The sequence below is a fragment of the Terrapene carolina genome, unplaced genomic scaffold, assembly GCF_002925995.2.
Source record: "Terrapene carolina triunguis isolate 2854851 unplaced genomic scaffold, T_m_triunguis-2.0 Scaffold95, whole genome shotgun sequence".
Taxonomy (NCBI): domain Eukaryota; kingdom Metazoa; phylum Chordata; order Testudines; family Emydidae; genus Terrapene; species Terrapene triunguis.
This window is the reverse complement of record NW_020664446.1, coordinates 33,812,676-33,837,719: the sequence shown is the minus strand read 5'-3', so window position 1 is coordinate 33,837,719 and position 25,044 is coordinate 33,812,676. Positions and strand designations below refer to the sequence as shown.

At 41.6% G+C, this 25,044-nt stretch overlaps 1 protein-coding gene across 2 annotated transcripts in view; it reads right to left on the bottom strand.

Moving 5' to 3' along the window:
• PANK1 (pantothenate kinase 1) overlaps window positions 1-18,813 on the bottom strand; it is a 38,475-nt gene extending 19,662 nt beyond the window's left edge. The window contains exons 1-2 of one of the 2 annotated variants that reach the window (XM_024197885.3): window positions 18,000-18,813; window positions 2,407-2,759 (exon numbers count right to left, since the gene is read on the bottom strand). In XM_024197885.3, the coding sequence (XP_024053653.2) occupies window positions 2,407-2,759; window positions 18,000-18,207 (561 nt within the window). In that variant the 5' untranslated portion in view covers window positions 18,208-18,813. Of the gene's footprint in view, window positions 1-2,406; window positions 2,760-17,206; window positions 17,416-17,999 lie in introns of those variants that run through there. The other variant, XM_024197886.2, reaches the window with a different exon arrangement.
• Window positions 18,814-25,044: the final 6,231 nt, after the last annotated feature.

Sequence of the window (25,044 nt, the reverse complement as noted above, 5' to 3'; positions counted from 1 at the left end):
AGAAGGGAGATTTGGAACCCGATTCTCAAACAGGCAAGAAGTAGTGATTCTTTGGGGAATAAAAGAAAGCAGCAGCAATACTAAAAGTCACACTACTGCTTGGATATGAAAGTGTTATTTTGCAATAATAGGGCAGACACTTTCCTGCTACAGCTATGCAATCCTGAAGGAAACTAGATAGTACAATTCATGGATATTTAGAAATACTGTTATGAAATACAAAAATGAATGTTACAAGGGGAAAAAATACAAAAGTAGGCTACAGAGGTTAAACAAAGCATTTTACCAATATACATAGCTCCATGGATTTACATGCATGCAATCAGATTAAACACTGTTTCTATGAAAGGATGCATCTAAATTTTTGCTATATACATCCCTATAGTTAGGTTATACATTACAATTCATTACAGTGTGCATGTAAAAGTATCAGGTGTGCAAGAAACTCAGAGAATGACATTGCAATGCTTCAGGACACAGATTCTTAAACTGTGGTCCATGACAAAATAAGCCACTGTGCAACCTTTTCTCTCTGATGGAGACCTTGCCACTATTATCCAGGCTCAAAATAGACTGCCATAATGTACTGTACAGATGGATACAACTCAGGATGATTCAAAAGCTGAATAAGCAGGCTGCAGCATTCTGCACTAAGTGATGTTACACATTGGCAGTACTTCAGATCTGTGTTCTGGGGGATGCCGTGGCTTCTAACAAGCTTCTGGAAGGAATTCAAAGTGCTGACTTTAACTTATCAAGCTCTCATTGATTTAGGACCTAACTGCTCTCCCCCTGTGACAGAGGGTTGCAGCTGAGATCAGCAGGGGCACTGGAGCTCCCTCAATACAAATGACAGAGAGCTGCTGGCAGGGTCTTCTCTAGGATGGGTCTTCTGAATTGAAACTCACTTCCCCCACCCGCTCAAGCTGTCAGAACTCACATTTTTTAGCCTTCCCTGGAGGCTGCAACGGCCATCTTTTTTTTTTCCCCTTCTCTTGTGTAAGGCTGATGAGAAGAGAGTGAGCCAAGATGAACATATTTACGGGAAGTCCTTTGCTTATTTAGTAATTTTAGTGTATGAGATAGGTGCCCAGAACACAAGATGAGCACCTGTAAGTATTAGAAATTTGAGACATATTAATCTTATGAGCTGTATGTGATGACCATGATTGGACTCACAGTACAGTTCACTGGAGATCAAAACAAATGGATCCATCATCGAGAGATTGCAAAAGGGTAGAGTAGGACAGAAATATTTCCTCCCCCTTTTCTCATCAGGTTGGACAAAAATCAATTATTTAAAAAAAATCAGATTTTTAAAATTTAAACATATTTTTCTTTTTAAAAATAAACTCATTTAAAATTTAATTTGAAATTATGATATCTGTTAAAGGCCTAAACTTACTATAATCTATTAAAATCATTTAAATTAATTAAAAAAAAATTAAGCAGTATTTGTTTGCACTGGCTAATGACCTGGAACTAGCGTCTGTTGCAGTGCTAACAGCTTTTGGCAGCCTTTTTCAGATAGAGATAGAATATTTTATTCATTTAAGTTTATTCAGCTACTTCAAATCAATGACTATAGTTCATTCAAAGTTAAGAAGCTGACTGGGATTTGAAAAAAGGAGGAAAGTTTGTTTTCCTCTTCCAATCTAAGAATGAAAACTAGGTGTGATGATGAGATCTAATTCTAAACTCCTGAAGGACATGGTGACCAGAAACAATTAGTTCAATTCATTAACAACAGATATTTCCTTTGTGTAATAAATCACTTGGTTTTAAATGCAAAACATGTTTTGAGAAATTTATTTTTTCTTATGTATCCAGCAGATCTACAGTAGCCTTATTTAACTCATTAAATAATAATTTTAAAATGCTTTTGGGTGCATTTTTAATTGAATTAAAATTTCTATCCAAACAGACCTTGAAACAAGTCACAAGCAAAAAAATTAATCATTTAGTAAATAAGAAATGTATTTGCTTAAATAAATCCCCCTGGTTAGTAAGAAAAATACCAAATTCAGTGTTAAAGGCTATACATAGTTGCAAATTGATGACATGTTTTAATGATTACCAACCAAAGAGAATCAACCTCTCTTTAATAACTAAAAAAAATAACTAAAAAGTACAAATGAAAAACAGGATTATAATTGATTATTTAAATCAGAGTCTGCTTGCTTATTTAAAATCAATCCACCAAGTTTCTCACCCTAAGGAAGTATTGTTCTAAATAGTTCTTCCCAATTAGCAATTCTTTAAGTTAAAAACGTAACCATCTAGGAGTGACAAAGAGGTAATTTTATTGAAAACTTTAGTTAATGGAAAGATTCTCTCGTATTTGGTTTTGGAGAAGGACTCACAGATAGATGCTCCTTAGTGAGATTATGTGCATTTCCCACATACCGTTCTGAAGTCCTCTTCAAACTTGTAAGCCCCGCCTCCCGTGGCACAAAGTGTAGTGTGCAGGCTGGAGAAGTTCTTTTCACTACCCATCTGTATGAACCTATGCATGGCACAAGTGGGAAAGCGGATGAAGTGCAAATTCCCTTTGCGTCCACACATGGTCAAGTTTTTCAGTTCAAGATGGACATCGCGAATGCCAGTTTTACCATAGGCTGTATTGGAAGTCAAGTATTTCCTAATGCTTTTCAGGTTTTCTACTTCCTCCTGTTCCTCTTCCGCTGTAATGTCTTTTGGTTCAAAGTAGACCAGTTTAACCAATGTTCCACCAATATCCATTCCGAACCACGGAAATGCTAGGAAAGGGGGGAAAAAAGAGTGGTGCTATAAATATCGCAGTTTAATCATATTACTTAGAGTATCTACAGAACTGAAATTCAAATTAGCAAAGTTTACAAGATCAGAGCCTGATCCTAAGGACTGCTGGACACTTGCACCTACCAATTACAGTTACTGGACATGATCAGAGCTCATTCATGAAACCTCAGAGTTAAAACAAAATTTCAGAGAAACTGAAAAACAAGCCTCTAGGCACTTCCTCAAACATATTTTTCTTCAGAGAAATATAATCAGATATTATTAATATATTACTGAAAACATCTATCTTACTTGGCACTAGAGATCACAACATCTTCAAACAGGATGCTTATTGAATTTCATCTACTTTGAATCCTAGCATTGCGAATTAAAATGGATTGGGGGGAAATGAAAAAGGAACAGGAGAGTGAAGTTGAGAGTCATGCACTGCCAGCATGACAGCTATATTCCCTTTCCTCTCCCCCTTGTCCTACTCTGCTCTTTATTTGGGAAACAAGCTCTCCGGAAATAGTGTCTGCCTTCCCATCTTTGACATCGATAAAAGTGCTGAAATTAAGATGCCTAGACTGGCCAGCTGCTTCAAATTTGCTAAGTAACTACATTGGCATGGCACATTTTCTTCTTGACAAAAGAGGAGAAAACACCAGCACTGTAGTTTTAACTCCAAGATCTCGAGACATCATCAGAAAGTAAAAGAATTAGTGATACTTTATTTTATTGCTTAAAAGCTCATGAGCCCATCCCTCAAACCAAACCCCAGTTTCTGGACATAGATTCTGTGTACTATTTGTTCCTCATGATCTGTATGCACTGAAAGTACTACTATTCAGACTGCAGCATATCTTCCCTTCACCTCCACCATGCACCATGGGCCAAGTGTAACAAAGGTTTCGCTTTATCAACAGTAGGAAAAACATTAAGCGTTACATATAGCAGGCAGCCAATTTGGCAGAGCAGCCTATTTGTGGATGAGAAAGTACTCCCACCTGTAAGTAGGGCCCTACCAAATCCATGGCCATGAAAAACACATCACGGACCGTGAAATCGGGTCTCCCCCTGTGAAATCTGGTCTTGTGTGCGCTTTTACCCTATACTATAGGGCAGTGGTTCCCAAATGGGGTTCCCGAAATGTTACAGGGAGTTCTCAGGAAAAAGTTCCCTAATGTGCTAGGGATCCCAGGCAGCACGGGGCCAGCAGCCCGGAGCCCCTTGACTTCCAAGAGCTAAGCAGATCAAAGCAAGCATATCTATCACACTGAGGAGATTTAAACTTCAAGACTCCTTATAAGAAATGAAAAGGTGGATATTTTCTGCTGTTTTTAAAATTAAATAGGCAGCTAGTATTGTTTTTAAAATTATTATGAAGAACAAGTTTAAGCTTTGTTGTAATGTGTATTGTTTTCCTGGACTGCTCAAGACCTGAATGCTTGTGTAGGAGGAACTCTTTGAGTTGTCTTCTTAAATACCTTCATGCTGTTTCACATCTGATACTCCTTGATGAAACATAGGAGCCTTGTCTTATAACAGGCTTATTCAAAGTGATACAAGCTACAAAAGTGAGATCTTGGAAGAGTGTTTTCATAATGTAATAAAAATACTGTAATGATAAATAATAATTAATAATAAATAGTGTGTAATAAGCATGTCCTAAAAACAAATTGTATATTTCCAAGATCACTGCTTTTATAATTTATACTCAGGTAAAGGAGAAAATCCCTGGAAATATTCATTTTTAGGAGGGAGTTCGCAAGACTTGACATTTTAGTGAAAGGGGTTCACAGGTTGTTAAAGTTTGGGAACCACTGCTATAGGGATTTCATGGGGGGCGACCAGCATTTCTCAAACTGGGGATCCTGACACCAAAGGGAGTTGCAGGGAGGGTCACAAGGTTATTTTAGGGGGGTTGCGGTATTGCCACTCTTACTTCTGTGCTGCCTTCAGAGCTGGGTGGCCAGACGCCCAGCTCTGAAGGCAGCAGCACAGAAGTAAGGGTGGCAATACCATACCACGCCATCCCTCTGCACTGCTGCTGATGGCACCTCTGCCTTCAGAACTGGGATCCTGGCCAACAGCCGCCGCTCTCCAGCTGCCCAACTCTGAAGGCAGTGCCGCCGCCAGCAGCAGTTCAGAAGCAAGGGTAGCAGTACCACAACACCTCCTACAATAAGTTTGCAACGTCCCGTCCCCGTCCCCCCCATAACTCCTTTTTGGGTTAGGATCCCTACAATTACAACACTGTGAAATTTCAGATTTAAATAGCTGCAATCATGAAATTTACAATTTTTAAAATCCTATGACCGTGAAATTGATCAAAATGGACCGTGAATTTGGTAGGACCCTAACTGTGAGGTAAGAAAATAACCTGATTAAGATGAAATTGAGACACCACTTGGAACAAAAATGTTGGATGTGATCTTAAAGCCACCTTGTTCTTGAAGAACTGAGCATACGGAGGATCTGCCATTAAGGCTTATATCTCACTGACTCTTCTTGCAGATGTTATAGCCACAAGAATGGTGCTCCTCTCCCAGCAGACAAGCTATGAGCATGTTGCTATTGGGTCAAAAAGCAGACCCATTAGCACCGCCAGCACCATATTAAGGTCTCACAAGAGGATCATTTCCTTCACTGGAGGAGAAAGGTGAATAATTCCTTTGAAAATCATTATAGGGAGTTTTAGAATACAGACTTTCCTTGGATGGGATGATGTAAAGCTGAGATCGCAGCCAAATGAACCTTCAGGGACCTAAGAGCAAGGACCAAAGATTTCAAATGCAACAAATAGTCCAAAATGTCCTGAATCCAAGTTGACGTGGGCCGAATTTGCTCGGATGTTGCCCAAATCAAAAATCATTTTCATGTTGTAGACAAATAGATGGATCTTGTAGCTGGTTTTCTACGACTAAGCAGAATTTCCCTAACCACTTCCGAGCATTGCCACTCCTCCCTGAATACGGGGAGAGATATGAGGGAAGGCATACATCAGGCTTTCTTCGCAATTAAGATGTAACACGTTGGAAAGGGACTCCAGGCTGACTTCTGCTCAGGAACAGAATTGATGACACTTTCTGTTGTCCTTTGTCACAAATAAGTTGATCGAAGAAGGGATGCCACCCCATTCTCAGAAAATGGACCTCAACACACTATGCGGAAGTGCCAAATTTTCATTGCTTTATGACCAAGCTGGCTGTACCGGGCTCCTCCCTGTTGTTCACATAACACATTGCTGTAGTACTATCCTGGAGTACATGCACTGCTGCTCCTTAAATATGGTCCTAGAAGGTGTTGTATATTGCCTGAAGTTCCAGCACACTGACATGACCACTTGCTTCCTGTTCCACCCACAAGCCCTGAATCATTAATTAACATTGATGCTCTCCTCCCAACCTATTGAGTAGACATCAGTAACTAATGTTCTTATTGGTAGAGGACAGACAAAGGGACCCTCCCCCCGCCCCCCCCAACATTCCTTACACTGCTCCATCCACCATTGCACACAGTCCAGTGTTTCTGGGGGCACTCATATAAGACTATCCAATGACTGGCAACTTGGATGATAGACTAACCTCAGCCATTGCTGATGGGTATGAAGATGCAGCCTCGCATGCTGTACTATGTAAACACATACAGCCATATGGCCTAGTAACCGTATGCCTTCACAGGAAGGATGCGATTGGAGGTCCAGACATAGGTGCTGAACTGCCTGGAATTGTTCACATGGGAGAAAGGCCCTTGAATTTATAGAGCCCCAATGAACTTGAATTTTTGGGTTGGGTTTAGAGTAGGGCTGTCGATTAAACACAGTTAACTCATGCGATTAACTCAAAAAAATTAATCACGATTAATTGCACTGTTAACCAATAGAATACCAATTGAAATTTATTAAATATTTTTGGATGTTTTCTACATTTTCAAATATATTGATTTAAATTACAACACAGAATACAAAGTGTACAGTGCTCACTTTATATTATTTTTATTACAAATATCTGCACTGTAAAAATGATAAAGAAATAGTATTTTTCAATTCACCTCATAGAAGTACTGAAGTGCATTCTCTTTAGCATGAAAGTGAAACTTACAAATGTAGATTTTTTTTGTTACATAACTGTACTCAAAAACAAAAGAGTTTTTTTTAACTGCGCGATTAATTTTTTTTTTTAAATCACGCAACAGCCCTAGGTTAGAGTTGATTTTTCTTTGTGCAGGATCATCCCCAGTTGATTGAAAAGGTCCAATGTGAATTGGACATGACTAAGGACTCACTTCCTGGATCTGCTTCTTACTAACCAATCATTCAAGAATGGGAAGACATGAAGGCCCCTCCTTCTGAGATAGGCCGCTACCCACCATCATGTATGTGGTAAAGACATGTTGGACTGAAGACAGGCCAAAAGGAAGAACTTTGTCTTGGTAGTGTTGGCTTGCGACAAGGAATCTCAGGAACTTCCTGAGATCTGGGAAGATTGACATGTGAAAATAAGCATCTTAGAGATTGAGAACAGCAAACTGGTTGTTGTGATTCAGTGCAGAAATAATAGCAGCCAGGGTAACCATGTGGGATCTCACATATTTGATGTACCTGGTGGGACTGCAGCAATCGAGAATAGGTCTTATTCCTTCCTTGGACTTGGAGATCAGGAAACACCTAGAGTAGCATCCCTTTCCACCATGCTGATGAGGAATCTCCTGTATAGCTCCCAGTGCACAGAGTCTGAATCTGCTGAAGAAGCAGTGACTCATAAGAAGGGTCCCTGAAAAGGTACGGGATGGAGGGGAAGACAAAAATGGAATGGAGTACCCCAATCCCAGACTGCTTAGGACCCATCTGTCAGTCATTATCGCTTCCCAAGCACTGCAGAAGTGAAAAAGCCTGTCCCCAAACTGAGATGATAAGGTTGAGATGTTCACAACTGGTCTGCTGCTCTCGATATGCAAGGCAAATAGGCTGCCTGGCTGACAGTGGAAGGGGGACATAGTGGCTAGGTAAAGCTAGACCCTAAAAATCTCCTCCTCTGAAACGTATTCCCCTTTCTGGAGTAGTCTTGTCTCAGTTGGTAAGGTGTCTGCCTAAAATATGGTTGAGGGCAGTATTGCTGCTAACTGCCAAAATTATGCATCCTTGTTGCTGGAGTACAAATCCCCAAAGAGCACAGATTTGCTTGAGAGTCCTTAAAAGAATGTAAAGTCTCATCCATTTTGCCTGAGAATAGAAGTTGACCATTGAAATGTAGGTCTTCCACACACTGTTGGCTAGCTGCTGCTACTCCTGAATTCTGCAACTACGATGCTCATAGTGACCACTAAAGCCATAACTCCAGCAGCCATATCAGCTACGTGCAGGGCCGATTACAAATAAATCTTTGCAACCAAACTCCACAACAAATGCCTTGAACTCCTCTGTAGAGGATTTGGGTAACTTGTCCATAAACTTGGCTGAACTTGGCTACGGAGTCCCAGGTCACATTATTTTATTTGGATAGCAATGCCTGCTGGTTTGCAATTTGCATTTGTAAGGAGGCAGTCCAATAAGTTTTCCTGCCCATGAGATCCAATGTCTTTGCCCTCAAGCATGGACTTGTACCTCCCTTGATGTGACCTCTCATTGGCTCCCTGAGATCAAGGACTGAAGAATGTCCACTAGCTTACGTGTTTTCTCCTGCACAAATTAAGGCTTTGGCTACACTTGGGAATTCACAGCGCTGCCACAGCAGTGCTGTGAAGCGCGAATGTAGTCGCGCCGCCAGCACTGCGAGAGAGCTCTCGCAGAGCTGTATGTACTCCACCTCTCTGAGGGGAGTAGCTTGCAGTGCTGCGAGCGAGCGTGCAGCGCTGATTACACTGGCGCTTTACAGCGCTGCACTGGGGGGGGGGGCATTTTCACACCCCTGTGTAGCCAGGGCCATAGCCTATATAGCTAAGGCTGAAGCCAATTGTCTAAGGAGGTCCTGATGTGCCACAAGTCCTCAGTTATTGGTGAGGAAGCTCGTAGCATCAGCACTGGGACCAATGAAGAAGTCAGCACTCTGAAGATTGGCAGGGGCAACACACTCACTTGATACCAACACTGAAAGACGCACTCATCAGGTGCACAAGAGCTTTGAATCAAATAGTAAATAGAGAAACCAGTGACAAGATTTTCATGCATGACTAGTGTTGTGCATGTGATGAGGTGTCCCAACATCATGTCAGTTTCTGGAAACTCCACAGAATCATTAACAGGTAGAATGAAAAAACTGTACTATTTGAGGTGAACAAATATTGTAGTCAACAGGATTATCAACATATGACAGGATTTATATAATACATGGGGCAATAATTATGTAGCCTACCCACTTTAAAAAAAGCCCAAATGGGACTATGTCTCTCTTTTATTAGGTCATTGGTTTTATTTCTCTCCATGTACCTCACTCCTCTTTTCCCTCTGCTATGGGCCAGGCTAACACCCGTAGAAGAAAACGAACAAATGTTTGTTCCTGAACATGAGCAGTTTCCCTGCAACACTGGGGCAGAGTAAAAACTTAAGTGTGATTTTTTTTTAAACACCATAGCCACTGATATTTCAATAGTGCAAAAGCACAGCTTTACTGTTTCCTTTGCAGAGTCTAGCACTGGTTGTCTGGTGGAGAGAAATAAGCACAGTGACTGTGTAACAGACTACAATAGGGAACACACCAAATTCGAGTCTGAAAACTCCCACTAAAATCCATCAACTTTGACACTAATAAGTAATAACGTGCAGTGTAAAAGGGCAGCAAAGAATCATAATCAGCATCTCTGCATTCTGAATAAAGGATTTAGCAATTAAATTAACTTTTTTTTTTGCGTAAAACTGTGCTCTTTTACTGGTATTGTTAATTTAAAAAAAATCTGAAAATGAGGCACTATTAAGTTGCCAAAACTACGCCTGCATATTTCTTCAAATTCTTACAGTAGCACTACATCCAGTGGTACCAATAAGTAGGAGCACTAAGGCAGACAGACAGCTGGCATTTTATCTACTGTCTCTTCTGCACATGCAGGTTTACACAACTTAGTGGTTACAATGACTGCAACCAATTTATAGTAATGTTCCCACTGATGCAACCACTAATGGGAAGTATGAAGAAAAATACAAGTGTAGACAACTTTTAATTTCAATATTTTGACACCTGTCCCTAAACTAAATATGAATAGATTAATTATTTAAACCTGTGTGTCACAGGCGCTCCAGAATTTAAATTAAGTGACTCAGTTATCAAAAATTGAAAAATTATTTACAGTGCAAATGCTGACAAATCTATTTGCTGATAATAAGTACTGCTACAATATTTTGGATAGGTGTGATTTATTATACAAGAAATAAGGAAGTCACTGAATTCCCTGTAAGAGCATTATACTCTTTAAACTATCAAAAATGGGATTATCCTTAGCTAAACAAAACTGCATGATGAGAATAGTTAAACTGCTAATTGACTCTGCTGAGCAGAGGGAAATCCATTCCTAAAGAATCTCATCACTAAATATACATTCCTTGGGAGAAGAGCGAGAGGAGACAACTCTGCTACAGGTCTGCATTGCAGTAGGTTACAAAAGGATACATTAATAAAGTGAAATGCAGTCCTAGAAAGCATAGCATTGACATAGAAAGCCCTACAATGAGTCATAAACACCTAAGAGAATGGAGTAAAAATATTAGAACAGAACAGCAATCTGGTGCAGAACTGGTATGCACACTTAGATAAATTTGTTTTCCCTCGTGAACATTAACACATAGTTTTTAAATGTATAACGGCAATGCTAGATACTGAGTCAAGAACTTATTTGATTGTTACCTGTATATAAAAATCCATCCAGTCTTCTTTGACATTTCAAAGCAAAAGCATGCGACTAAGCAAACAGAAGGTATCTAAAAGATTACATAATTAAGTAATCTGATAGCCCAGCTGCTGGTGTGTATCTGGGGGAAAGGTTCACTCATGGGTAATATAACAAGGAATCCTTGTGGTACCTTAGAGACTAACAAATTTTTGGGCAAGCTTATGCCCAAATAAATTTGTTGGTCTCTAAGGTGCCACAAGGACTCCTCGTTATTTTTGTTGATACAGACTAACACGGCTACCACTCTGAAATCTGTCAACACGGGTAATATAGTACATCTTATCCAGTATCCATATATGCTTGAGCCCATATAAACATTACTGTGCAGAATTATGAAATGATAAAACCATGCAGTTAAATATAGAAATACTTTCTTGCATTTTATTTAGCAGTTGTCAAGAGTACAAAATAGAACCTCAAAATATAATGTGTTCCTTAGGAACAGAAACTCAATCAGACTCACTAGACAGAGTACCGAAAACACAAAAGTACTTTTCACATTATTTCCCCCTTCGGCAGTTCGGGCGGCGGCAGTCCGAGCGGTTGGGTTTTTTTTGGCGCTTCGGCAGTTCGGGCGGTTTTTTTTGCTTGGGGCAGCAAAAATGGTGGAGGCGGCCCTGGTAGTATGGCTTTCTTAAGTGGCTCCTTTTACACTTACACCCAGCTGGTGTCTGGTTAAAAAACCCTCAAATATAGAAGGATGGCTCTGGAGTAGCATGTACTCAGAATTTTGGGCAGGGGACCTCAAGGTTCCTACTGACTTTATAGAGTAGACATACAGCTAAAACCTGGCACTTGGGAGAATTTATCCCACATTGGTTCTGTCATAGCTCTCGGAGCAACTGTAACCTCTTAAATGGTCTCACAGCAACAATAGGACACAAAAGGGATTGTCTTTAAAAGTGTGATTATCCAGTGACCGTTACATAATCTGGTTCCCATTTGGCTTTTTGCATTGAAGATGCTTAGGCTGACTGACAGGCTGGAAAGCTACTGCTTTAATTGTGGGCTTGTACACACTACCACTTATGTCAGTATAACTTATGTCTCTCAGGGGTGTAAATAACCCTGTAAATAACCGGGCAACGTAAGTTACACCAACTTAAGCACTGGTATGGACAGCACTATGTTGGTGGGAGAGCTTCTCCTGCCAACACAGTTACCACCTTTTGCAGAGATGGTTTTATTATGCCGACAGGAGAGCGCTCTCCCATTGGCATAGAGCGCTTCTAGTGTAGCTGTGTGAGATTTAACTACTGCTTACTACTAACTACTACTTCCTCATCAATTGGAGAAAATAAAGGTGGATGGCATCTTCCTCATTTCTGCCAGATGCTTCCTGTAAAATATCTGCCTTGGGTCTTACGAAGAATCTAGATGCAATAATCATTCTTATTTTACTGATTATTTCTTGAGCACTGCATAAATGCTTAAATTTAAAACAATTACTGAATCAAAGTTAAGTATTTGTTTTGCTTTGTGTCAAATAAAGCCTACCTGCTTATCTGTCACCAGGACCCCAACCTTACATCCAATTTCTGCTGGGTGTGGATAGTATGCATCTCAAATGCTGCTTAGTTCAGAGTGTCCAGGGCTCATTGAAGAACTACACTGAGTCCATCCTGTTACATAATCTTAGAATAAACAAAATGACACTAACCTGGTAAGTGCTTATTGAGTGCCTACTGCCTATCGGGGGGGAAATACATACAGATGTTTAGTATGATCACCTATTCACATAAATGTGAGGATGGGTATGTTTATTTGGGTGTGTCATAACTATAAAGGGAAGGGTAACAGCTCTCCTGTGTACAGTACTATAAAATCCCTCCTGGCCAGAGACTCCAAAATCCTTGACCTGTAAAGGGTTAAGAAGCTCAGGTAACCTGGCTGACACCTGACCCAAAGGACCAATAAGGGGACAAGATACTTTCAAATCTTGGGGGGGGAGGAAGGCTTTTGTTTGTGCTCTTTGTTTTGGGGGTTGTTCGCTCTTGGGACTGAGAGGGACCAGACATCAATCCAGGTTCTCCACATCTTTCTAAACAAGTCTGTCCTATTTCAAACTTGAAAGTAAACAGCCAGGCAATGCGTGTTAGTTTTACTTTGTTTTCTCAACTTGTAAATGTACCTTTTACTAGAGTGTTTATCTCTGTTTGCTGTACTTTGAACCTGAGGCTGGGGGGGGGGTCCTCTGAGCTCTTTAAGTTTGATTACCCTGTAAAGTTATTTTCCATACTGATTTTACAGAGATGATTTTTACCTTTTTCTTTAATTAAAAGCCTTCTTTTTAAGAACCTGATTGATTTTTCCTTGTTTTTAGATCCAAGGGGGTTGGATCTGTATTCACCAGGAGTTGGTGGGAGGAAGAAGGGGGGATGGTTAATTTCTCCTTGTTTTTAGATCCAAGGGGGTTGGATCTGTATTCACCAGGAGTTGGTGGGAGGAAGAAGGGGGGATGGTTAATTTCTCCTTGTTTTAAGATCCAAGGGGTTTGGATCTGTATTCACCAGGGAATTGGTGAAGGTCTCTCAAGGCTACCCAGGGAAGGGAATCAGCTTTGGGATGGTGGCAGCGGACCAGATCTAAGCTGGTAGTTAAGCTTAGAAGTTTTCATGCAGGCCCCCACATTTGTACCCTAAAGTTCAAAGTGGGGAAGCAGCCTTGACAGGGTGTGTTACTCCAAACATACTGTAGACTGATTACCTAAAAATGTAATTGTAAAAGACAAGCAGAGTCAGACTGGGTCATTTTTGAGCAAGGTACCTCCATGGAAAACACAGATGCTGCAAGAAGTTATGATGATTTAATAGGAGGCCCAGTCTTAGGACTTATGATTGAGCAAGCTTCTGGAAGTGAGGAGGATCAAGCCAGGTCACAATTTCTCTAACTTTCCAGTCTTGTTGCAGAAATGCATGAGTATGTGCGATTCTACTTCTGCAGAAGGAGATATGGCATCTTTTCATCTCACAGGATGCAGAGCCCCAAAGCACCACTTGCTTTGCGTTTGCTTACAGCCACACTTATTTGCTAGACAGCACTCTTTCCTCTCAATATTGAAACAATTCTTCAGCATGCTGTTAGGGGACACTGTACTGCCAGAGGCGTTTTCTTCCGATGAGATGTAGAAAAGAGGTCCTGATCATTAGAAAATCCAATAGCATTTTGGTTTAAAGGATGGAGCGCTAATGTCTTGAGTGACATCCAGTGAGTAATTCGGTCCTTTTTACTTTAAGTTCTCCCTGCAGTTTCAGTTGGAGACAAACAAACTTATATAGTATTGCTGGCAAAGAACATAGATGCAACTTTCCACCCTACAGATGCCTGCATGTCACTGTGGGTGAATAAACCCGGTGTTTTTCAGGCAGCAAAGCATTTGGGAGTAAAAGCGCTATATAAATCTATGCTGTGTGCACGTGTACCTTGTATGTGAATGATTGCAACAATCTAACTACAAGTTGGCTCAAAAGCAATATATGCTATATGATGCTACAGCTTGAAACATTTAGAAATTACAACTAGTGCATATTGCAGGTCCTCTCCTATTAAGTAATGCTGCTTTCCAGGAGCGCACATTCTCTGGGACATAGAGTAGTTGCCAATTGATTTTCAGATATTGTTTCTGATCAGTACCCTTAAAAGGTCTGTCTTGACTAGAAGTGGTTAAGTTTAGCACATTCTGGTTAACCTTGACCTAATTTGACCTTTTTCCTAGTGTATGCAGGATAACACCTTGAAGCATGATTTAGCTAGCTGAGGTGTACACTAGGCGACCTATGTGGCTACACCACTATTTGATGGGGAACGACACAGAAAGCTATAAAGACTATCCCTGATGATCATCATCATCTTGTCTTGTCATAATTCCTTGCACTGCAAAGCACATCTGAACAGGCTCATCAAGTGGATGCTCTAAAATAGTTGCAAAAACTTAACATGGTTATTCCATGTAAATGAAACCTTTCTGTAAAGAGCTGTGAGGTTGGGGCCTAAGCTAACTACATATATGCACAAGTGATCCAAAAAAAAAAAAAAGAAAGAAAATCATACAATGGGTCACCAACAAATCATTCAGTGCAAGCTAAAATAAAACTATCCTTTTGGAGTGGCTGGGAGGGAATCCCCAAACAATAATAGAATCAATTCAAGAGCTTCACAAAAGTAGATACCATATCCTCACTAGCAAACAGTTTTAGTTTCAAGTGAGAATGTTCCCCTCCTAAAATCCTGTATTTCCAGTCTTTATTCCTGTCTGTCATGTTCTGGCAGACACCATACCAACCATAATAAATGTCTCACTTATGTGGATTTAGAATGCAGTTATACCTTCAGTTTGACAACTTTTTCTTGTTGGTATACTAGGAAATGCTTTGCACATTGTGAAAGAAAATTGGCAAGAACAGTGATCAATACTAAAAGACTTAGTGCAGTTACCACATGCATTTTGCAATGTGCCCTTTAACACACATAAACATCTCCAAGCACCAATGTTAAACATCATACAAAACCAGAAAAACAGGACTGTTCATTGTTGTGCTCTACTCAGATCCTGTCAATGCTACACTATTTTCTATACACCTTTGCTCTCTGGTGAACAATATAAAACATGTTAAAATAAGTGCTACAATATACTATTCTCCTGGAAGTGTAATACATAGCTGTAAATATACTTATGTACAAGACAGCTGTAGAAACTCCAAATTTGCAGATGTTATTAAAGAAACTCATCTACTGCCTTGAGCCTGAACTGAGTCTACTGGGTGTTTGTTTCCCCATCAACTGGTGTCTTCAGTAGGACATGGCAGATCAATAATTTTATAATCTTTACTACTGGATTGTTTACCATGCTTCTGGTCCCTTTCAGAAAAAGGTTTGAAGGAATTAAATGCCTTATTCCCTCTTATTTAAGAGATTATGTGACTCCATAGAAATCTTATCCTTTTGGTTTTTTCATAATACTCAGAATTATATTTTTAAACTTTGACACAATAGTGCAGATGGAGCTTAATTATATATAATCAAAACTACCAAGGAAGTATGCTAGTCTGTGGTTTTGTTTAATTGCACCTCAAATATGCATTCTAGGCTTAATTATTATTCTTATAGTTTTTAAAGTAGATATCACAATCATTTTGCAAACAAGAATTAGTCTGTCATCATTCAACTCTTCCTTCTACCAAATGCAGAGTAGAATGTATACAGGTTACTGCAGAGGTTAAATGACTACTCAATGCAGACATACTGTTTATACTAAACAAATAATAATAATAATAATAATAATAAAAGATATTGAGTGGTGACATTTAGATATTAAAGTTAAAATAAACCATTTATGTGAAAAAAAGGTTCTTAATAATTAGTGCTATGAAAGTTACAGCTCAACACACAGGTTATTTTTTAACAATAAAACAGTTCTGTTCCTACAGTTAGTTTGAGAGGAAAGGGTTTTCTTGTTTTTAAATCTTTTCACTGTAAGCTACTACTATCATTGGGCAAGTCAAGGAGGTGAACCACCACCACCGAGGATATAAACAAGAAGTTTTTGTTGCACCTTATTAACTACCAGGTTTTTTAACCTACCAAAAAACCAAACTCCAGTCCAGTAAGCCTGTATTAAAATGAAGAACAAAGTTATCTTTGAATGTGTTGGTTTAGCTTTATCTCCTAACAAGTCCGTTTACACATTTGGTGAGAAAGAAACTTTACTTTAACAACAAAAACACCAAAAAATTCCACTGGAGAAGTCATCTACTATCAAAACAATACATCTCATGGAATCCAAAAGAAATTCAAGATATCTTAGATAATTTTTTTCACATCTTAGCTCAATCTACACACAAACTATTTTGTACTTAGTTTAAACTTCATTATGTTTTGGCACAGGGTATTTATGGTTCTAATTATTTCTGATTACTTGCTCAGAATATGCTGAACTTTAAAACCCTATACAAAGTAGAAAGTGAATGAGGTCAATAAATCTCAATTCCAACCACTACAGCAAGCATGCAGCAAAGAGCAGAGCTGTTTGTTTCCTAATGTCAATTCCCAATTGGATTTACATATAAAGTTTTTGAATTAAATAGCTTTCTTTCATAATTGAACCTAGGTATTAAAAGTCATCCATTACTAAGAAAATAGAGTATGTTATCAGTAATCAAGAAACACATAAATAGTACAAATATTTTGAATACATTTGAACTTCCAGCTTTAAAAGAAATATGTTAAGTGGGTAGTTAATTTACCAGTCCTTAAAAAAAATCAAAAAACAACAACAACAACAAAAAACTAGGCAATAACCACAAAGAATACACTTTACATACAAATTTCAGATTGTATCAGCAGTATAAATAAAAATGCGTCCAATAAAGCAGATGAACCAAACGTTTCATTTCTGGATGAAATGTTCTTCATTTTACAGGACAATATATACAAGTACAATATTATTCCTATGCAAAAGTGGTTTGCATTTCCTTTTTTTTTTAGAAATGAAATACAAAAAAACAGCAATAAAACATTAAGAAGTCTACTAATGACCTTAATTCAGATGTCCGTCTCATTTACTTACAATGGTTCTTAGCAATTATGAGCTTCATTGGAATGTCTAAGTCACAGAGGACCATGCCAAAGACAGCTAAATTAATAACTGATTCAAGGTGTCTCCTACTGAAAATCCAAGGCTATATCATCTACAAATTTACATCCCAAGGTATCGGAACTGTACGCCTTTTTTAACAAGGTCACATTTATGCCAGTTGTAATTTAGGAAATCTCTCATTTTAGCTTTCAGACACAGCAATTTAGAAACCAATCCACAAACCCACCACCTTCCAGCCTCCTCATTGGTCAATCGCTGACCCAGCCCACATGGTATCAGTAGGTGTGTCCCCAAAACACAGTTTTATTGGCTGGAATAAGATGGTATTTAATGAACTGATTTTGCACGGGGGGGTGGGGGGCGCTGTCAGTCACACTGCAGAACTCCTCAGTACACTCACCAAGCTGGCGAAAGGGGGAAGAATGGGCATCCCTCCACCCCTGCAGCTGGCCTTAGAAAATCCCTGACCTCAAACAGTGAAACAGATACAGAGGACTTGGACTCGTTGATAGGCAAAGTCCTTGTGCTCCAGGAGGAGGTCACACGGGATCCCTTTTCCCCTAAAAGACTAACAGGAGCCTGGGGACCTCGGTGGGGCCAGGCAATAAAGGAACAGAAGTCGGTGAGGCTAGGGCTTGTGGGTGCACGTGTAACAAGCCCTTCTCCCCGCGCCGGTGGAGCAAGGAGCTGGCGAGGCAGCGCTGCAGGGTGTGTGGAGGGCAGCGGGCGGCGCAAGCCTGAGCCCGGCGCATGCAACACTTACGCGGCCTGTTCCGTCTGCCCGAGTCCAGCCGTCTCCGCAGCCTGCATTTCTTGGCCGGGGAGCCGTGGCCGGGCACCGGCGGCTCCTGGCGCAGCAGCGGCGGCGGCGGCGGGTGGAAGCCGTTGTGCAGCAGCCCGTTGAGCAGCGAGCCGGAGGGGGCGGCTGCAGCCGGCGGGGCGCCAGGCTGGGCTCGGGGCCGCTCCCCCATGTCGGCGGCGGCGGCCTCGCTCCTTTGTCTCCGCGCAGCGGGCGGGTTGGGCCGGGCTGGGCGGCGGAGCCTCAGCGCCCGCAGCTCATGCTGGTCCCGTCCCCGCCGCAACCTGCTCTGGATGCGGCGCCGCTGCCGGAGCCCCCGCCCCCGGCCTCCTGCCGGCAGCGCACGGCGCAGGCGTCCTGCCCGCTGCGGAGGGGGGCGGTGGTAGCGGCAGCGGCATGGAGGCGCCCCGCGGCCGCCTCTCGCCCGCTGCGGGGACGGAGCGTTCCGGGCTCGGAGCCGCCGCCGCTGCCGTGCGCGTTCCCGGTGTGGAGGGGGCCGCGGCCCTGTGTGCGCACAGCCCGGCACCGCGTTCGGGTGGCGTGTCGGGGGCCTGCCTGGCTGGGGATGTGCCGGGGCGGGATGAGCGCCCGGCCCTGTCTGTGCCTGCTGTCGGCACCGCCTCCGCAGCCCCGCCACCTCGGGGCTGTGCGGCGTGTCCGGGGTTGCCTGTCTGGACGCTGGGTGTCTCAGCCCTCAGCTGTCAGGGCATGTGTGCCCTGTGCTGCCTGCGTTTAGTCTGTGTGCTGCTTGTCTGGCTTTGCTTATGGGATCTGTTCACCAAGGCTATGTTTCTCTGGCTGCGGACTGTCTATGTTGTTTCAGAGTAGCAGCCCTGTTAGTCTGTATCTGCAAAAAGAACAGGAGTACTTGTGGCACCTTAGGCCTGGTCTACACTAACCCCCTAATTCGAAGTAAGGTACGCAACTTCAGCTACGTGAATAATGTAGCTGAAGTCGACGTACCTTAGTTCGAACTTACCGCGGTCCAGATGCGGCAGGCAGGCTCCGCCGTCGACTCCGCGTACTCCTCGCGCCGAGCAGGATTACCGGAGTCGATGGCAAGCACTTCTGGGTTCGATTTATCGCGTCCAGACAAGACGCGATAAATCGAACCCAGAAGTTCGATTGCCTGCCGCCGAACCAGCGCGTAAGTATAGACAAGCCCTTAGAGACTAACAAATTTATTTGAGCATAAGCTTTCGTGGGCTACTGCCCACTTCATCTGCTGCATGCATATATACAGATATATATATCTTCCTACTGTATTTTCCACTACGTGTAGCCGATGAAGTGGGCTGTAGCCCACGAAAGCTTATGCTCAAATAAATTTGTTAGTCTCTAAGGTGCCACAAGTACTCCAGTTCTTTTTGTCTATGTTGTGTTTAGCGCATGAGTGCCAGGTTTGTATAGTTTTTGGTGGTGCCCAGAACAGGTCCAAGCAGAACCATCCGGTCCGGGGCAAGTGCCCCGGGCCCTGTGCTTTGGGGGGCCCCGCAGTTCAGGGAGATGTGGGGTCCAGGCAGAGCCATCCAATCCATAGGACGGACCAAGGCAACTGCCCAGGCCCCGCGCTTCAGAGGGATGGGGGGGTCCAGGGTGGCCTGGAGGGTTAGCAGGGGGCATCACGCCGAGCGACCTGGCCCCAGCCTGCCCCACTCCACCTTGTCACCTCCTGGCTTCACTCGGGGGAGGAGGAGGCAGAAACCGGAAAGGCTTGGGGGAAGGGGTAGAATAGGAGCGGGCTGGGGCCAGGTCGCTCGGTGCTGTTTGTGCCACTACACCGGCACCAGCCCCCGCTCCCCCCGCCAAGCTGCCCTGGACCCAGAGCCCTGCACTTTGGGGGGCCTGTGATTCAGGGGGTTGCGGGGGTCAGGGTGGCCTTGAGGGTTCGTGTGGGGCCTGATGCTGGCAGCAGCGAGCGACCTGGCCCCAGCCTTCCCCCTCTCTGCCCCCATTCCACCCCCGTCTCTTTCCGGATTCTGCCCCCTCCCCCAAGTGACGCTGGCAGAGCAGAGCAGGGTGGGCTGGGACCAGGTTGCTTGCTGCTGCTGGCGGCAGGCCACCCTGGACCCTGCATCCCCCTGAAGCGCAGGGCCCCCTGAAGAATGGTAAGTCCAAACATTGGTGGAGCCGGGCCCACGTTCCTAAATATTGGTGAAGCACGGGCACCACGGACCCATATAACTTGCCGCCTATTGTGTAGCGTATATATGTACAAACCTATGTGTGTGGCTTGGGTATGGAGTGCTGTGAAGATGCGTCCACTGCCTCTGCATGTCTATAAACTCAGGATTTCTGTGCATGCTTTGTGCTTCATGGAGAGTTGTGTATCTGCATGTATGATCTGTTTTGTTATTTTTGTGTGTGCTGTTACATGATTGTCAACAGTGACTACTCAGGCCTTCAGTGCATGTGATCTCATGCCTTTCCGGTTTGTTGGCTTTAACTACAAGTCTTTGACAATCCTTTTGTGACTCAGATATTTTATCTGGCCTCTAAACAGTCCAAATGCAAAAACCCATTTACTGAATAAAATGTTATTAAATGATAAAGTGCATTAACGTAACAAAATGCATATAAAATTAGATGAACTGCATGGTACCTACTATTGGGTATTTGAAAATCACCATAACTGAAACACTTTACAACAAGCATGTTCTGGGTGTTGGTTCATTCTTTCCTAAATGTGGTTTTCAAACTGCAGATATATTACTGATTGTCTCATAGGGTGCTGGTGGGTCACTTGGTGCTGGCTCCCTTATCCAGCTGCTATTACGGGTTTCCAGGCTCTTGTAAAGCAGTGGGAAAGAAAGGAGAGAGAGACTAGTTGCCTCCAGTAGGGGTTCTTGCTCCAGCAAGACTAGACAGCTCCTTTCTCGCACCATCAGAAGCAAGAATGAATGGCCAGGGAATTATGTTCAGGGGAATAGAGGACTAGGCTACAGCAATCCTCGTGCAACAGGGCAGAGTAGGGGAGAAAGGAATAATACAATTGAGAGTGCGAGATTAAGATAAAAAGGTGACCGTACTTTTGGGGGGGAATGCACTGAGCACTTACCATTTTAAAGAAGATTAAAGTACCTACATACTTTTGTGATATTTTACCACATAAGCAATTGCTGTACTTGCAATAGGGATGCTGTGCAATCATAAACAGGACTACTGTTAACGGGTTGGGAAGGGATGGGGTCTGTAAAACAATTCCTGGATTAAGATCTGGTCAGCACTATGATAGTTTGAGAATCCCTGCCTTACTATATTGTATCTAAACTAAAAGCCAGACCACTGCATCTTGAATTGTGATTTGGTGACCATCAGACCACATGTGGTCCATGGGGAGTTGGCTCTTTAGTGTGCTGGCTTTTCTTCTTGATTCCATCTGCTAATGCACGTTATAGAAAGCTAAGGTACATTAAATACTTTCCTGATATTATTTTCCCCATGTAAATTGCTGCAGGTGCCACAGAAGTGCTACACAATTGCACATGAAGGGTGGTAGACTCAGTAGTTTTGAATATGAGAAATGGGTCCATGAAAAACTGTGTCTGTAAGATGTGGTCCTTGCTATTAAAGTATAGATGAGTCTAGATAACAAAAACCACAACTGTAAACAAAAAAAAAATAGTATTCCAAAATGCAGAAAGTGTCCTAAGACAAAGAGAAGGGTGTGATGTCAGATGATCCAGCTGACTCATTAATATGATTAACAGATCTGATTTAAGTGCCTAATAGAGTGTGGAGGAATAGACACTTTTTCATGTGTGAAACAGTTTTGAGTTAAGCTTTATATTAGGGCCGTCAATTAATTGCAGTTAACTCAAGCAATTAATGCAAAACAAATTAACTAGATTAAAGAAAGTAGTCACGATTAATCAGTTTTAATCACATGCTAAACCATAACAGAATACCAATTTAAATTTATTATAAATATTTTTGGATGTTTTTCCATGTTTTCAAATATATTGATTTCAGTTACAACACAGAATACAAAGTGTACAGTGCTCATTTTATATTATTATTTTTATTACACATTTGCACTTCAAAAAAGATAAAAGAAATAGTATTTTTCAATTCACCTCACAAACACTACAGTGCAATCTCTTTATCGTGAAAGTGCAACTTACAAATGTAGTATTTTGTTTTATGTAATGCACTCAAAAAAGTGTAAAACTTTAGAGCCTACAAGTTTATGCACTTATCCACTCAGTCCTACTCTTTGTTCAGCAAGTCGCTAAGACAAACAAGTTTTACATTTACAGGAGATAATGCTGCCCGCTTCTTATTTACGTCACCTGAAAGTGAGAACAGACATTCACATGGCACTGTTGTAGCCCACGTTGCAAGGTTTTTGTGTCAGATATGCTAAGCATTTGTATGCCCCTTCTTGCTTCGACCACCATTCCAAAGACTTACATAGGCGGGTCGTCCATTGAAGCTAATAGGACTAGTCAAGTGCATAAAGTTAAGCAGGTGTGTAAGTCTTTGCAAGATCAGTGCCTAGAATAAGACATATCATCAATTCTGTCTGTCCTTCAAAGCCATATTTGAATCTCAGAAGTCAAAGTAGTCCCCCAAATCCACCCCCTCACTGCTTAATGTTGGCTCCTCATTAGCTTCCCCTCATCTGCTATTGAAATAAAATGTGGCAAATTTATTAATTAAATAAGCAGAGCTGGACAGGAAACGGTTTACTTGACTCACAATATTTTTTTTCTCTCACCAACAGATGTTGGTCCAATAAAAGATATTACCTCACTCACCTTATCTCTCAACACCTAGCACACCACTTTCGTGGTATTTATCCATAAATGTCATATGAGTTCTCTAATAAAAGCCTCTGTCAGTGATCCTCACAATCACTGCAAGATGTATGTTTAAGGATTTGTGTACATGTACTAGAAATATGTTCTAAAGTCTGTCACCAGCCAAAGAGAAAAACAGGTGTCTTCCAGACAGGAAGTCTTTCTGTCAAAATGTAAATTAAACATTGTAAGCCAGCACAATGGGAGCCTTATTTACATACTGAGCCAGGACTTGGAGGAAAGGAGCACACTGGAGAATGAACGACAAGGGCTTGCCCTGTCTCTGAGGGCAGACAATGAACTTTGGGGAATATAAGGGAAAGGCAAAAGGACACCCTTTTATCCTGCATCTGAGGATGTAATCAGACAGTGCAATTACATTCATGAAAACAGGATCCCAGCCTGCCTTGGTTGGAAGCACTGTATAGGACATTTGGGTGAGATAGACTTCCTGACACAGAAAGTTAGCCTGTTCAGTTACACCTCTGGAATGTGTTATAATTTTGTTTTATATGTAAACTTTCCACATTTTTTACTGACTAGCTCTTAAATCTTAATCTTTGATAGTAAACTTGTGATTGTTTTCACTATAAACATAACTCAGTGCTGTGGTGTTATACAAGAAGCTGACCCTGTGTTGAATCAAACAAGCTGGGGGGTATACTGTTCCTCCGGTATAACTGAGTGTTCAGTGGATAAGGGGCTAAACAGTACAGGGGAACACTTGAAAGGGGCTTGAGGACTGAGTACACCTATTGTTAACCTGCAAGGCCAAGTACTGGCATTGCCCTAAGGAGATGGTTTGGGTGGCTAATATACTGGAGTTAAGCACAAACAAGTCTTCCTTTTGCTGGAGGCAGGAGGGTAACAAGCTGACTCAGAGTCCTGGGACTCCAAAAACCATCACACACGTAAAATATGGTTCAAAGCAAATCCTGCTAATAAAGTTTTAACTTTTGAATATGGGGAAAGGTGTGACCTTACTAAATTCTGTGTTCTTACAAAGTTCATCATAAAACTGGTTAGTGATGAACTGGCAATTTCAAAGCAAACATTTTTAGAGGACACCACCCTAGCAAACTTAATGATATTGATGGTTAAGATACACCATTTCCTACTCACTCCATTTTGGAAACCAGCTATGGCAGACTTGAGGAGGGCTAGATCATTAGTTCGGCTGAGTTGTCACTTTGATTTGCATTACTTTACATTCACGTTGAAGTTAACTATTGTAGTCCTTAATGCTTAATCAGACAAATTTCCATTGTTTTCAATGAGTTTTTCCTGATTAAGGAAAATCTAACAAACTGAGGATCAGATTATGCTGTATACAACTGTGGAAGGGGGAGACAAGACTTCCTTCCAGTTTTGTGGCCTGCACAAGAGCCGGGTATATCTGTACTTTGGAAAGTGCAGAGGCTGCTCCTTCTCTATTCCTCCAGGGTGCACACAATGCCCTAGAGGGGGATGCAGGGCTATTACTTCGCCCATATCACACCATCCCATAAATGGTGACCGGTGCAGCAGGAAAATAAGCAGCACTCTTATGTTTTCCTCCCTCCGGAGTAGAGAGGTATGTCTCTGCACTGATGCTAACATGGGGTTGTGTTTAAATGGCCCCAATGGTTTGTTTAAACTTTTGGTGTTGAAAAAGCCATGTAATTTAATTGTAAGACTCTGCTAAAACCACATATAATACTCAACAGATGCTTAACCTTTCTAAAAATATCAGTTTTAAGTACTTATTTTCAAAGTACTGAAGAGTCCTGAGAAGGAAGGGGCTGTGCTGTGAAAACAAGTTCTTTCCTAAAGGCTCCAACTATCTGGTTACCAGGGTGGGTAAAAAGAAGCAAGATTTTTAGAAATAAACATTACATTAGTGTCCTGTTGGTTTGCCATAGATCAGTTCCCTACTACCACTAGAGCTGGTGACCTTTTAGGGTTGTATATAAAGTAGAGCTGTCAATCGCAAATTGCAAATGATTAACTCAAAACAAATTAACTTGGTTAAAAAAATTAATTGTGATTAATTGCAGTTTTAATTGTACTGTTAAACTAATAGAATACCAATTTAAATGTATTATACATATTTTGGATGTTTTTCTACATTTTCAAATATTGATTTCAATTACTACATAGAATACAAAGTATACAGTGCTCACTTAATATTTTTATTACAAATATTTGCACAGTAAAAAAAAAATTGT